Source organism: Phoca vitulina, unplaced genomic scaffold (assembly GCF_004348235.1).
Source record: "Phoca vitulina isolate PV1807 unplaced genomic scaffold, GSC_HSeal_1.0 scaffold7, whole genome shotgun sequence".
Lineage (NCBI taxonomy): Eukaryota > Metazoa > Chordata > Mammalia > Carnivora > Phocidae > Phoca > Phoca vitulina.
The window spans coordinates 2,126,504-2,142,520 of NW_022589710.1; the positions used below are offsets into that span (position 1 = coordinate 2,126,504).

General features: G+C 42.4%; 1 protein-coding gene across 4 annotated transcripts in view; it reads right to left on the reverse strand.

Moving 5' to 3' along the window:
• The window catches only part of STXBP6 (syntaxin binding protein 6), a 242,185-nt gene that overhangs the window by 41,962 nt on the left and 184,206 nt on the right, over positions 1–16,017 (reverse strand). For all 4 annotated transcript variants that reach the window (XM_032404855.1, XM_032404853.1, XM_032404854.1 and 1 more), the window contains 2 exons: positions 9,975–10,105; positions 8,886–9,051 (listed from right to left, as the gene is read on the reverse strand). In XM_032404855.1, the coding sequence (XP_032260746.1) occupies positions 8,886–9,051; positions 9,975–10,105 (297 nt within the window). The remainder of the gene's footprint in view (positions 1–8,885; positions 9,052–9,974; positions 10,106–16,017) is intronic.

The following is a 16,017-nucleotide window of genomic DNA, read 5'->3' on the forward strand; positions in this document are numbered from 1 at the left end:
GGGATCATGCAGTACACTTTTTAGTTTCAGAAATACCACTTCATGTCTAACACTATTAAACAGTTTTACTTCTGATTCATGTATCCCCATTTTTGGCAGGGGAAAGAGAACTGGACTCAAATATTTTAGGCTGAAGATCTATTGGTAGTAAAAGAATATTTCTATTCTCTTATAAAGTTCAGAAAACATGTTTCAGGGTTTTCTTTCCTACAAGAAGATCTGAATTACTTGCCCTGATCTCTGGCACAGCCTCACTTGCTATTTTAAACATGGTTGTTTTGGTAAGTCAGCAGTAACATACACACTCTATAAATGTCAAACATAAAATGCAGCACGTTCAGCATTCAATAAGCCATAGCAAACAACTCAGCATTCCAGTCATTTGAAATGTCTATAATAGAGCTCAGCTCATTCCCACTTGAAACAAAGAAATTATTATTTTTTTGCAATTCTTATGGCCAACATGGATTAGGAAAGCTCAAGAAAATTTTCTTGCTTCTTTCATTGGAAAGGGCTTTTTTAAGAAAAGATTCATTTATTTATTTGAGAGAGAGAGAGCGGGTATGCATGCCTGCACACGTGCAAGTGGGGGGAGGGGCAGAGGGAGAGAATCTCAAGGAGACTCCCCACTGAGCACAGAGCCCAATGTGGGGCTCGATCCCATGACCCTGAGATCATGACCTGAGCTGAAAGCAAGAGTCAGCTGCTTAACTGACTAAGCCACTCAGGTGCCCCAGAAAGTTCTTTTCATAAATATCATGAAAGAAATCATGTAATATTATGAACACACAAATTATAATTTCCAAGTTTTTCTTAATAGAATATTCAGATATGTACTGGCACTTTGCAAAAATCCCATTTGATTGAATATTTTATGTATGTATGTATGTATGTATGTATGTATGTATGTTTGAGAGAGAGCATGCACGAGTGGCGGGGGCAGGGACAGAGGGGGAGAGAGAATCTTAAGCAGGCTTCACACTCAGCATAGAGCCCAAGGCGGGGCTGGATCCCACGACCCTGAGATCATGACCTGAGCCAAAATCAAGAGTCAGATGCTTAACTGACTGAGCCACCCAGGCACCCCTGACTGAGTATTTTAAAATTCACTTTAATCCTCACACCATTCCTTCAAGGTCTTTGTTATTCTCCATGATACAGGAAGGCAGAGAGGTTGAATGTAAGTTAAGTAGTTTAGAGAAAGTTACAGAGCTGAGTGATGCCACCAACAAAGCCGGGGATAAGTGAACGGAGTCTGCTCTCTATCACTGTATCACTGGGTCAAGTTGTGCAGTTATGTCCCTGGTTGATTCTGAAAGTAGGAATGGCTCTCATCCATTGCAGGTTGTTTAACCATGGGATAGACGAAATACATTCATGATCCTTGTCAAGCCAATAAATGATACCTTGGAAGTACCCATATGCACCCTTGGTTTGGTTCAAGGTTTTGATGGAGATGCATGATTCAAAAGCATTTAATGCATGAAGTCACTCCTGGTTCAGGACCGCTGACCACAGCCCACCAGCTGGTTCACCGCGTGCATCAGTGTAGCTTACAGCCAAAGAGCAATGAAAAAGACAAAATCACATCTGTGACCCAGTTTTTCTTTAGTTACTAGTCATTTGTATCATGCACAGAATTGGATGGAACCTAAAGCAGTAGTCCTTGGTTACTTCAATGTTCTCACTTAAAATAAAAGCATCTGCTTTTGATTTACCTCCTGGGAACAAGATGAGGTTGAATGACCCACTCAGAAAATACGAGAAAGCACATAAACCACCCAACATAACAACTGGTAATGTTGTCCTGAATTGAAACAGTAAATACATAAAAGATTCAGACCCAGAAGTCTGGTGCTGCTAGTCCTCGGCCAGTGTCGGAGGCTTATGTCAGGAACTCACGTAGCACCATAAACATCAGCCTTGCTTGATACGGTAGTTATAGTGGGAGGGTCCCCAAACCAGAGCAAACACGTAGGAAACCCTAGCGGGGCTTTCCTAACTGTATACGTTAAATATCTGTACTGTTTTTTTTATTGACGCTTTTTTTTGTTTCTGTTCTTAGTTTCTTACTCTTTCCAAAAGAGTTTCTATAAGCCAAGTCTGTAATGAACTATCACGCTGTCTAGGAAAATGAAGAGGCTAGAGTGATGGGAGACTGGATCATAAATCTGTGTGTGTACAGGATTGATACAGAATTAACAGTCATTTATAGAGAACTTTCAAATAGCATTTTAAATTTGATCCTTATAAATATCTTGTTAAATTGGGGCTATCTCCTCTTCTACTTAGCTGAATCAATATAAGGAAAAGAAGACGTGCTTATTAAGTGAACTCGAAGTCCTGGCCTTCACTGAATGGACGGAGAGCAAGGGCCAGGCCTTGACTGAGGGACCAGCTCTATCCCTTATTAGCTGTGGGGTCTTAGGCACGCTTCTCACAAAACCTTCTCCTTGTTTGTGCCACAGCAGAGAATCACTGAAGTTTGTTCTTTTGTTTTTCTTCGAGAGTGACAAGAAGAGCCACCGGAGGACCCATGACACAGATTCCACCTGATGGAAAGAACTGTACGGTACACTTCATGGCTCACTCACAACAGCGGGTCAGCTAAGCAGTCTGGCTGTCTCCTCTGTTCCGCATCTAGGGGTTGGCATCAAGCAGCAGCTCTACGGTGGTTTTAACACAATTTAACGTGGTCTGTGAATTATAATCTCTAATATATGTGTGTATGTGTGTGCATGTGTATGCATCCCCAAATATATTAAGGTTTGAGCAGTGAGGCAAAATTACACATGAATCTATTCTTGAGAAATAAACAGTTCGTTGTAACACGCCCCTGGCGGAGCATGTGTCTGAGTGTGAGGTTCGCATCCCACAAAGCCATTATTCACTGACAGAAAACATGACAACACAGAGAAGAAATATAAAAATTACGGCAAATGTTACAGATTCCCTTAAAGTAGTATGTTAATGTATTGGGATGAAGAATGACCATATAGATCATCTTTTTATCCCCCGCCCCCCATTGGAAGCCTGTTAGGGCGTACACATGTCCTCTTTTTAGAAGTTGCTATCTCATCTTACATATGCCCACGCCTGGAGCCCTCACAAGGTGAAACATCTGCACACTCCACCCAGGAATGACCCTGCGTTGTTTGGAAGAAAAGTCCAAAGCAAGGTCACGCTTCAAACCCTGAGATTCTATTCCATCCCAGGGGAATCCAGCGTAAAGCCATTAGGTTTCTCCTTTAGCATACCAATCAGCAGGGGCAAACGAGGGCCAGTCTGCTATGAAGGAGACATCAGAGACATTGGTGTCCCTGCAATTCTAATAGAGCTCAGAAGTCTGGGCTTGATACCATCATTTGAAGGGTTGTGCATAGAACGGCAACACTTAAGAAATATCCTTTGGTGGTGATGAAAATATATGGCACTCCAAAATAGCCTGTTTTGTGGAAAAACAATCTGCCACATTCCAAATTCTGAATATAGCCAGCACGGGAATGAAACTGTGTGGATTAACTACGGCAATAAGAGAGAGCTCATTTCGCCCTGCCCCGACTGTCTGTCTGGCCAGTGCTAACCATCCTTTACAACACAGCTCAGCAGTCACCTTGGTGCTATTGAATTGTTTTATGTCTGTTTACACCTCTTGTCTCCCCAGAAGAGTAAACCAAGTCAGCAAAGGTATCTCCTTTGTTGTTGGATCTCTCCAGCTAGCTCAGGGCCTGACAGGTAGATGGTGCTGAGTCAATGCTTATGCAGTCAATGAGGACACGTACACAGGTGGGCTGCAAACAATATAGGTGGGTCCACGCAAGGAGGACCCAGATGAAAACAGGTGAAAGAGCAAGAGGTAATTCAACGAGTTAGCCAAGGGTGTTTGGGCCGAGTTCGAGAAAATGCTAGGATATGCTTCAGTTTGTACAGAAGCTCGCCTTGAAGAAGAAATCATTTGTTTTCCTGCAAAATAATTTACAACACTTACTGAAGAAGAAAACAGGTTTGCCAAGAATCTCCATTGTTCTAACACAGAAGTTGCCAATACCACTGAAAATTCCCATAGTCCACGGCATTGGGCCTAAGAATAATGGGCCAACAGTAATCACTACAAAAGGTCAGTGTAAATAAGCTAGCCATGGAGAGCCATGTGGGATGTGCTCACATTTTACAAAAAATGAAGAAAGCAATACAAAAAGGTTCCCCTTGGGACTGTGACTTAATATGACAGGCCTGTTAGCTAAACTGATACTACTCTTTGGGGGCAGACCATGTTTCTCTGAAACGAATTGGTTGAAAGCAAGTCTCTCTTCTGAAGTCTAAAGTTCTACACATATGATTAACTCCTTGGAGGCATCTTTGAAGTGCAAATGTGTCATCACACATATACAGTATACCATCATCTCTGCTTACGATAAACACACATCTACCCTCTCAGAAAGGAACCTGAGACTTCGCTTTCAGGGCCCCTGTCATTCAGTATGCCACGTCACTTTTCAGTAGACAGACTGGCTCCATGCCTCTGCCTTCAGTCTGGTTAAATCTACATAGCTTGGTAGCTCAGGGACCCAGCAACTAAATGGATAGCTTTGTATTTTTGAAAAGTGACTGACCTTTAATGAATTAAATGAGAGGGAGAGTGGAAGTCAGGAATGACCAAGGCTGGAGGACATGGTTCTAGCTTCCTGATCTTCCTACCGTCCAAGGGAAGAGAAGATGGCTGCCAAGATACTGAGAGAGGCAGGAGAGGAAACCAATACCTCCCTTCTTCACACTTGCTTAGGGCCTCCTGCCCCCCTTCTGGTTATAAGGACCTTCCCTTGGCCCTATGGACCATACATGTGTCTCCTGGATTCTGTAACTAGCATCAGAAGATCAAAGCTTCCCAGTCTGTCCTCTGGAGACAGAATATCGTTATTTGCAGGAGGGAATTCAAGCATGCCAAAGCCATTTCTGTATAACTGACTATTCCCCAAGGGAAAAAAAACTTGGTCATGGGAGGTATATACAATTAAGGGGAGAACTGCCTGGGATTGTAGGCATTTAAAAGATGAGCCCGTCTGAACTGGTATTAAAGAAAGTGTAGTTTGGTGGAAGTCAGGCAGACTTGCTTCCAGGACTCTGATCTTGGTAAAGTTGTTCAAAATCACTGGGCCTTAGTTTTCCTGATGACAGGGTTGGGCCTGATGCAGAGTACCTGAGAGGCCCAGGGGCTCCATCATCTTCCCCGGCCACCAAAGCAGTTCAACTCTTTAATATGTTGAAATTCAGATGAACAAAAACAAAAACAAAAACTACAAAGAGCAAGATAATTTTAAAGGTCCCTGATAACTCCATCATTCTTTTTTTTTTTTTAATATTTTATTTATTTATTTGAGAGAGAATGAGAGAGCGAGCACATGAAAAGGGGGGGATGGTCAGAGGGAGAAGCAGACTCCCCACTGAGCAGGGAGCCCAACGAGGGACTCGATCCTGGAACTCCAGGATCATGACCTGAGTCAAAGGCAGTTGTTTAACAACTGAGCCACCCAGGCACCCTAATTCCATCATTCTTAGGATTCTCCCCACCCCCAAATACTTAAGAGTTACTATCTTAATAACATACCTACAATAAGACTAGGTAAAAAATTAGAAGTCCCTATAATCTCTGGTCCCCTCCCCTTATCTCCCTTTTTTAAAACCTAGGGATGTGCTGGCTAAAATATTTCCCCCAAATTCCTGCACAACCTCAGGGGGCACCATTCATAGCAAAGACAATGTCAGTGTGCTCCCCGGAGTGTGGCACTCAGTGGCCCTGACGAAGATGCTTTTAGAGTGGAGAGGCCTGTGTTTGAATCTCATCTCTGCTACTTACTAGCTATACGACCCCTGGCAAACTATTTAATGATCTCTCCGATCCCATTTCCTTGTCTGTAAAATGGAGATAATAAATTACATTTCCAAAGGCTGTGGTAAAGGCTAAATGAAACAACACATGTAAAGAATCTGGTGTTGGGGAAGCATACCAACACTGATATTAGTTCTTTAAAAATCACAAAAATCTATGACATTTCACAGTCCACAGAATATCCGTGTCCAGGATGTGTGGCCCATACTCTGAGGACAGACCAAAAGATACTGTGAAATGTGAAACAGCTCTCATCTGCTGAAGGTGGGGTAGGTACCTCCAAGCATGAAGGGGTCAGAATGTTGTGACCAAGCACTACACAATTTTAAGACTGAAGTGTGGTAAGCGGCAGAAAGGAAGACTGATCGGCACGCTAATGAACCAGGGTGTGTTGGTACAACTGTTATCCAGGATAAGCAACTGTTTAAATAAGATAGGCTGTGCTCATTAAGGACACATGTGCTGCCAACAAATTACAATGTGCTGAGTTCAAACTTGTTTGCCTTTCTTAGGAATCTGAGGCCAGTCAATATTTAATTGTGCTAAGTCTTTTAGTTGACTCTTAAATTAAGAAGTGATTCATCTACTCAACTTAGGCATTAGAGATTCTCAAAATATTAAAACTGAAGTGGATTCCAGGTCTCTAAGCCAACCTCCACATGTCACACCAGTGAAAAATGAGGTCTAAGGAAGACGAGAGACATGGGTGCAGTCACAAAAGGTAGGGCCAATGCTGGCACTTGGTCTCATCAACTCATTCTCTTTCTTACTATAGGAAATCAGTCTTTAGCTTTGTCCAATATACATACTAACAAGTTAACATTGGATATATGGATTCCTTTCTCAATGCTGCATAATTTACATGGGGCACTGGAAAACCTCTGAAGGGCTGGGTCAATGACTGAAAGCAGCAGCTGGGTGGGGCTGTGTGGGAAGGTCTGAGGACATTCAAGAAGGTAACGAAGAGCACAGAGTAAGGCTGTTAGGGACCCGCCAGTCTGGAAAATGGGTAGTGAAACTGGAGTCTACTAAGGAACCAGATACAGAATGATTCTCCATATCTAGGATATAGCACAGTGACCAGCACATAGTAGGTACTTAGTACTTATTTGTTGCATAATCGGATGATGAACCAGGACTGAATGAATGAACGCATGAAAGGAAGTGAGTTTCAGAGGCAAAAGAGAAGAGGGACTGCCCAGTGAGATGAGGGAAGAGTTACCAAAGCTCTCCTCAACCTTAGCAGGAAGGATAAGACTCATTTCTCCTGGAAGGATAAGACTCGTTTCTCCTGGAAGGATAAGACTCGTTTCTCCGGCAAGGACAGTGGAGGGAGTGAGGCTGGGGTCCTCCTGCTTCTGCCTCACATTCTCCTTCTGAGGAAACGTGCCAATTCCCATGGCCCTGCTTCTGCTTCTGGCCACTCTGCTCTTAGGATGGAACACGCAGAAGTAGAATGCATGAGGGGAGTCCCTCTCCAAGGGCAACAGAAATTTCAAACCCATAATGTCACCTTATTTTCAGAGGAGACTCTGCTTACTTGCTTTCTGCGTATGCTACGGACCATACAGACACCAATGGAAAAACATTTCCTAGGAGGACCCTGAGATCAAGAAACAAATCTGGTTCTAGGATAGCAGAGACAAGCCTCACCTAATGAAGAATGAGGGAAAGCTGGGATTTCCGGGCCCATTTTGCAGTCACTGAAACACTCTGTCGTCTGTGGTCCTGAGCCCGGTGCGCCCTGACCTGCCAGGTCTGTTTCAGCTGGGCTTCGCACGTGGGATCCGTGTGAAGAGTGCCAGGGGCACAGACAGGATGGCGAGCAGTAGCTCATTCTATTTTCTAAATGGTAGGAGGCCAGTATTAGATGATCTCTTTCCTTTCAACATCTACATCTAATAGTTTTTGCTTTTGTGCACGGTATGGGGCCACTTGGAAGACAATATGCACTACTCATCAACATTTTTCGAGGACTAAATGGAGAAGCTGTAATAAAATACTGCATCGACGCCTAAAGAAGGCCTTTCTAGGTTCTTAGGATGCAAGCAACTTACTGTTCAAGAGGAACATCAACATGTCAGCGGATAACAACAAAGCGCTGGCCAGAATCTTCTCTAATGACATCTAGCAGACTAATGGCAAAACGACGCCGTGTACCTCAGGGGCTAGGGTGGAATAATGGGTTCTGTGCCATGTTCATACGAAAGATACGTTCAGCTCAAGAAGATGTAATGTCTATAATGTGACCTTCATTTGACATTTGATTAAAACCAAGTTGGTGCACAATTTTTTTTTTTTTTGCAAAACCAGGAGAATAGGTCAGTGAAAAGAGCAATGACAGAAACGCTCTTCCTCAACTCACAGAGTGACTGGCAAGGCTTCTTAAAAATATTTTTAGCTCAGTTTCAATTCCCTAAAAAGAAATACCACCTAAAAGAAATGTGTTAGGCACCCTCTAAATGTTTCTCATTAAGTTGCCAACACTGGTACTCACCCTTTCAGGCTGGCTTAGAGCACTCGGCCTCACTCTGCTCTGTATGCCATCCGAGGAATAAACCTAAGACTAGCTGCTATTTGAAAGAAAGGGACTACATCTGTAAGAATTTGTATGTTAATATTTGTAAAATATTGTGAGAAATAATAGGAAAAAGCAGCCTAGAAAACAGTGCTCTGCAATGAAATTACAGAAATGGTAGTAAAGAAACCAAACTGAGAGTTTTTCCTAATAAAGGGGCAGGTTAGTTCTCATAGTATAAACAGTCTTAGCTAAGTGGCTAATTCTTCTAAAAAGACCAGCTTTTGGTTAAGAGTGAAAACATACCACCGTGTCTGGATTTAGCACGCAAAGAACTCCCTAGAATGGTTTTCATGCTGTCTAACTCTGAGCATCCTGATTCTTTTTTTGTCTTTAATTATGCTGCCGAACACCTAACTTTTTATGTAAAAGTGAGTCTCAGGAGACAGGATGACCAAAGCCCTACAAATGCCCACTCACCTCCCATGATTTTGGACTGGCAGTTAATAAACTCCGGCTTCCTGTCCGTGAGGTACCTCTGGCAGGTGTGGTGGAGGATCTGGAAGAAGGTGCATTTTTCTGAGGCTGTGCTGGCTACCCACTGGTCAAATGCGTTTTCAAACAACAAATCAAACTCTGCAGAATCCTGGAAAAGACAGTGAAATAACTATTGATCTCAATCTATAAAAACTGCTGCTTTCAGCTTACTCCTGACAAAAGACTCGTAAAGGCAAAAACACCTTTCAAAACTTTGGTCTTAATCACAAGGCTCATCTTTATTAGCACCTAGATGCATGGAAAGAGAGTCCACCTTTCTCTGTTTATCAAGCAACCCCCCAGATCTGAAGAGTATTTATAGATGTCCCTAGGAGGCTAGTATCACTAAAGCCCTTCCAGCATACCACACATGGATCTGGCAGAATTTAGGCTACATGCTGCCTTCCCAATGACCTGGAAAAGGATTCCTTCAGGTTCTAAGCTCTATTAATTAATCTTGCTCCTAACCTTTGGTAAGGAAAAGATTCTCCCTTATTATTTTAGCATATAGTTAAAATTTACATTTTATTTTTCCTCATTATTGAGGTTTTGCATAGCGAGTATGTGTGAGCAAAAGGGAAAGTACTTAAATAAATAATTCTACCTTAAAATGTTTCTCATGTATAAATCCAAATACATAATTTGTAAGGTGTCATCTGTTTGTTTGTTTGTTTTGGAAAAAAAACCTCATCACTGGTGGTATTAGGAGATAAATGAAGCTTTGATGAACATAGTTTTTCATATTAATAACCATGGACATGATATCTGAACTCTGCCCTTTGCGCTTGGCTGATACACACACAGGAGCCAGCATTTCTTCAATACGCATCCCCTTACATTTCTGCATCAAACATGATGAAAAGACTTGTAGTTCCCCATAAGGACACAGAAATCCAAAAGTCTTAGCCACATCACTGAAATAGAGAAATAGTTTGTTAGAGATGACTCAGATAACCACCAGCACTGCCAAGGTCAGTGAGAGAGTCATCGTGTGAAGAGAACACCTTCGCTCAACACTGGGCATTCACTCACCCGATTAGGATCGATGCCATTAACCTGGCGAAGTTGCTCAAGCATCCACTGTGATCTCCGCACGAACGACGTGGAGCCTTCAAACTGTTTGACCTTCGTGATGGATGCTTGTGTGGGTTTCTTGTTTGTTACTGCCAAGGAAAGACCACTCAGATTAGCGGGCGCGAAGGTTGGTTTGTTTTCTCATTACACCTACGTGTGTATACACACACACACACACACACACACACAGAATATGAATATGTGTGTCTTTGATGAGGGGTGAACTCAAAAGAAATAGTTACACTCTCCACTCTGAAGTAATTACAACATAATTATAATTGTGAAGGCTGCTTCATTTATGTCTTCATTCAAACTAAACACAACTCAACCGAGGGACACCAAGCACTTTTCATGGAGGCTACAAGTGCACGATGACCAACTGCAGGGAAAGCAGCATGTGGGGTTGGCAGGCATCAGGGTAGAGTTTACTGGGAAAAGCTGAATTGTAGAGGAAGTGGAGGTTACTGGCTCCCCTAGGGAACTGCAATGCGTATTTCCAATGTGATATTCCAGTGTAAATAAATCAGGCTTCACCTGATAGAGTAAGATAGAATAATGTTTCACTTTAAAAAAATATTTGGGGGTGCCTGGGTGGCTCAGTCGTTAAGCATCTGCCTTCGGCTCAGGCCATGATCCCGGGGTCCTGGGATCGAGCCCCACGTTTGGCTCCCTGCTTCTCCCTCTTCTACTCCCCTTGCTTCTCCCTCTGGGAAGCCTGCTTCTCCCTCTTCTACTCCCCTTGCTTGTGTTCCCTCTCTCGCTGTGTCTCCCTCTCTTTCAAATAAATAAGTGAAATCTTTAAAATAAATAAATAATGAAAAAAATATTGTTCAGTTTGAATCTAGTTTGCATCTGTTTCTGACTGTGTTTGGCATTCACGCACCGCCCCCCTCCCAAATTCCTGAGGTCACCACACCTGCAGGACCAAGACAGCTGCTTCTCCCAGCCTTAGTCAGTTCTTCCTTTGCCCTTTCCATGCTGAGGGTGGACAGTGTCACCTCTCAGACAGAGGCCAAGCACCAGCCACTAGGAGAGAGTCACTCTGGATATTTCCACATCTGCTTACTTCGTGACTTAGAGCCTCCAGGGTGGCGTGGTCATTAAGTGTTTTAAAAGGGCTTTCCTAAAAGCTCCTCCTAGGCCTGGCTGTAGGAGTTTGTAAAATTTAACAGAAATGATGCTATTAAGGGAACCAAAAAAGTGGAAAGTACTACTTGTAATGAATGTAATCCTGATAAGCCTGTGCATCGACGGCACATTCTTTCTTTGTTTCCAATAACCCTGCAGGTCCTACATTTCCAGATAACTATGCAGATGTTCAACAGATGGCAAAAAGAATCCTTGAGGGATGAAGGAGAGAAAGCACCTACTCCAGTCACGGGTGCTGGTAAGAAGACTCTCCTTCATGCATAGGAGAGTTTAGGGCAATTTCAGTATCCGGGGTCATTAAAGCAGGAACACAGGGACCAAGAGGCGAATGAGATGTGGGCACCCTGCCCTTACGTCTGGTGAGAGCCCTAGGCTTCCAAGATTAAAGACCTCTTTTTATGACACTCTCCCCTTTGCTCCAAACCAGAATTTAGCAAACATTTAAAAAATAATTTCAAATAATGCTTAGGTTTATTACTCATTATGTCAGTTAGATTTGGCTAAAAGCTTCTGAACATTTCATACCAATTACGTTTACTTTCACGGTTAAAAAGTCACCATCCCCTTAACACTCTCGATCAGTGGAATTCTATAGTCTTCTATTCACAAACAGCCTGTCTGGCTTATGGCTCTGTGTGTAAGTCCATTCCCCGAACTAAATTCAGCCATTTAACTTAATGCATTTATTTCATGTGTCTCCTATGAGATCTAACAGGTTTCTCTGCCAGCCATGCCCTGCTCTTCTGTTTTCATGGTAGAGGAAACAACATACCTGGAATACAGGCAGGTCCTAAAATGTGCTGAAAAGATTAAAGAATACTTTTCAATAACAGGAAAACATGGGTTCCTGTATTAGACACACACCCCTAAACACACAAAGAGGATTTCCTCCTTTGTTTATGTAAATTACACAACATTTAGGCATCCTGGGAAACATGAAGGTTTTCCTTCTAGCTTTAAAGTCGTTATGAACTCCTATTTTTACTTCTGGTCCACTTATTTCCAAGTGGTTCACAGCATTATAAAAACTCAAAACACAATGCAGGATCACTGTAATTACTGGCATGTTTAGGATTGACATTTTAGAAAAGCAAGTTCCACTGGAAGCCTGTCACTGAAATGAGAAGGGCAGGAACCCCACCCACATGACAAATGCCCCACAGAACTACTAACTGAGATGGCGCTGCAGAGCAGTCATTTTTCCTGAGGCACTTAAGCTCGAGCCCTGCCTGCCTCGTGCTCTCTACTCGCTTATTCTTTGCCCAGTTCTTGGAATCTCGGTAGTTTTCCTGGGCACTGAGCCCGGTTTGGTTTAATTTTTGTTTATTGTTATTATCTCCAACATCCCAGTTTCTATTTTGAAGCAGGTGCCTTAAAATTATATTATTATATACACATTATATAGAGTTAAATAAAGACTTTCCACTTCTGAAATCAAAACAACTGCACAAACACACCATTGCCAGACTTTCTGAGTTCTGTGCTTGAAGGAGCCATGTTTAATCCCCTTTGTTGTCTTGGTGCTTTTGGGGTCCAAAGCTGATAAAAAACATGTCAGTCAAATTCTGGACGTCCGGTGAAAAACAGGAATCTTTCTTCTTCCAAAGGCAAATTGACTGATAGCATACCCTGGGTCAGTAATATTGGAGTGCTCTAATACTACTGAGTATTAGTACTCTAATACTACTGAGTAGTAGTACTCAGGGTAGAAGGGGGTTGCTATTTCCCAGGAGCAAAAGATGGTGGGAGCCTGGTGGACAAAAGGGAGAATGGAATGAGATGAGAACGGGGAGGTACTCAAGGCCCAGATCATGTAGGGCCTTGGGTTTTATTCTAAGCATTTTGGTATGCCATTGAGGAGTTTTTAAAAGATGGTTCAGTCTTCTATACTTAAGTTTGAATGGCCGGTCTGCTCAGAGAAACCAGTGTGGAGAGAATCCTCAATACAATAGACTCTGTAGTCACTATTTTGAGTAACTTTAAAGGCCAGATAACCAGGGCATTTCTGTCATGCCTTTAACGTTCACAAGGACAAGGGAAATATACAGGCATTTAAAGGGGCAGGGTAAGCGTGGTACTCCCAGGTTAAGACCACCCAGAACCAGCCTGGTTCCCTGGCTCTCCACTCCAACTGCGCACCAGAATCATCTGGGAATTTTTACTACAAATACACCAAACCACATGAGTCAGAATCTCTGGAGGTGTGGCCTGGCATCCACATTTTCAGTTTCCCTAGGTGATTCTAGAGCACAGTGACTGCTGAAACCACTGCGAGTGTATTAACTTATTTCACAAATATTTACGGGACATTTATTAGATGGGAGACACAAAAGTCTGTTTTGTGGGCAATTCAAAGATTGAATAAGATATGGTTTTAAGTCAAGAACTTGAGCGGTGGGGGGTGGGGCTATTAAGAATGATGGAGAACAGTGCTCATGCATAACGGGAGTCATCTGAGGTGTTGGGGAGGGAGGGGGCTTTGAGGACCAAAGCAGAGTTGGGGAAAGTCAGGCAGACTTCTTAAAGCAGCCACATTCCAGCTAACAGGCCACGAGCCCTCACCCAGGCTTCTGTGATTTCTCCCACACTGGTTTCTCTGAGCAGACTGGCCATTCAAACTTAAGTATGGAAGACTGAACCATCTTTTAAAAACTCCTCAATGGCATTCCAAAATGCTTAGAATAAAACCCAAGGCCCTTACCATGACCCGCAAAGCCCTACATGATCTGGGCCTCGAGTACCTCCCCGTTCTCATCTCATTCCATTCTCCCTTTTGTCCACCAGGCTCCCTCCATCTTTTGCTCCTGGAAATAGCAACCCCCTTCTACCCTTTGCAAATGCTGTTCTCTTTATAGAAATACTCCTTCCTTTGTTTTTTTTATGGTTGTCTCTTGTTTGTCATTCAGATTTCAGCTTACGTGTCAAACTCCATAAAAAAAAACGTGTGATCATTTATCTGCAGAGATTTCCCTCACCATGTTATTTCTTTCACTGAACTCTGTTCCTTGCAAAATTCTGTTCTTTTGTTCATTTCAAACCTGGATAAAATACTTGAAATTTGCTTCTCTGGAATATTCGTGAAGAATAAAACCAGATTGCTATCGTGTCCATGGAGTCCTAAAAGATGTAAGAGGTAGATAAATTCCCACACGGATCTTGTAAGCTATCTCCTACCAGTTTGTGAGGTAGGATCCTAGAAATTGACATACTAACAAGTGACATTTTCCCCAGTAATTAAGGTTTTTTTTTAAAAGATGTTATTTATTTATCTATTTTAGAGAAAGAGCGAGAACACACACAAGCGTGGGAGTTGGGGGAGACCTGGAGGGGGAGAGGGACAGAGAGAATTCCAAGCAGACTCCCTGCTGAGTGCAGAGCCCAGACATGGGGCTCCATCTAATGACCCCAAGATCATGACCTGAGCTGAAATCAAGAGTCCGATGCTTAAGTGACCCAGCCTCTCAGGCGCCCCCAGTAATTAAAGTTTAAAAAAAATCTTTTAAAAATACAGTTTCTGGTTTTTTCTCTTGTACTTGACCACAGGTCTGTGACAGAGGCAGCGTTACTGCTGTCATCACTATATTTACAGACAAGGAAACTGAGGCATGGAAAGCACTAACTTGCAAAAGTAATACTGTTCATAAATGAGAAAACCGCAATTATACAATGAGCTTAGGGTCCACCGCTCTTTTTACTATAGCTTTTTGCTGCAATGTCAAATGCCACATTTTATTGCATGTGGGAAGCTCATTAAATAAGGGCTAACTGAATTTTTTGTTCTAATAATGATACTACTATTGTGATTTTGACAATATCCTGAACTGTTATTCCCTTAGTATTTCCCTTTAAATAAACTTGGTTTTTCACTTAAGTTAATGAGGAACAAAGCATATTAAAGCCATAAATAGATACATGGCTCTGCCTACATTAAATATAAAATAATGTAAAAAATACAATTAAGACATGAATGTTAATAATCTCAAATTAGAGAGTTGTGGAAGGTTTGGCATGTAAGGTCCACTATAAGGTAAAGTGGTGATTATCAAGTGTAGACAGGTGTTAAAGCCAATCACAACACAGATGTTCCCCTAGATATAATCATGAAACTTACCTGGAAATGGCTTCTCTAAGAGAACTGCATCACATGCATTGGGACTCACTTAGTAAGTCATGTTTTGGAGTTATCCAGGCCTAACGCTGCTGCTTTTTTACTTACTACCACTCCTGTTACCCACTGTTTTCTGTTGGTATCAGAGGAAAACAGGAGCATGGGGCCAACCAAACCCAGGTCCTTTTGCTACCAGCTCCGATAAAAAGAATATGGTTCTCATGGGGGCACGCCTCCTCATTAGCCTTCATGTAGCCTTCATTTACCTCTCAGCTGTAGTTAAGAAGCAGTGATAGAAACTATTATGTCTACAATATCGTCACCATCATTACTCAGGTGGTGAAATATCTTTCCCTCATGAACTAATGGCATAAAAAAGGTCTTTTTTTTTTTTTTTTAGAAGATGGGCCCTCCATGAAAGATTGTTCAAATACAAAATAAGACACTTAGTATAGTCAAAGGGTGGAGACCACCAGCCTCGCTTCTGTGCAATCAGAAAATTCTATTTAACTGGAAACCAACAAGCCAGCCAATAGCAAAGCACTTTCTTAGCTCAAACCTGGTCTTAGAGTAAGTCTGGAATTGGTGGAGGAAGGGACAAAGATTGATGAGGAAAGAAAGACAGAAATGCAAGTTACTTGCCTATTAAGCAAACCAGAAGAAGGTGCCTTGTCTGCCAGTGAGTGTTAATAGGCTGATCCTCCATTTCAAGGTCTACTGGTTAAAAGACTTTTTAAGGAGTTA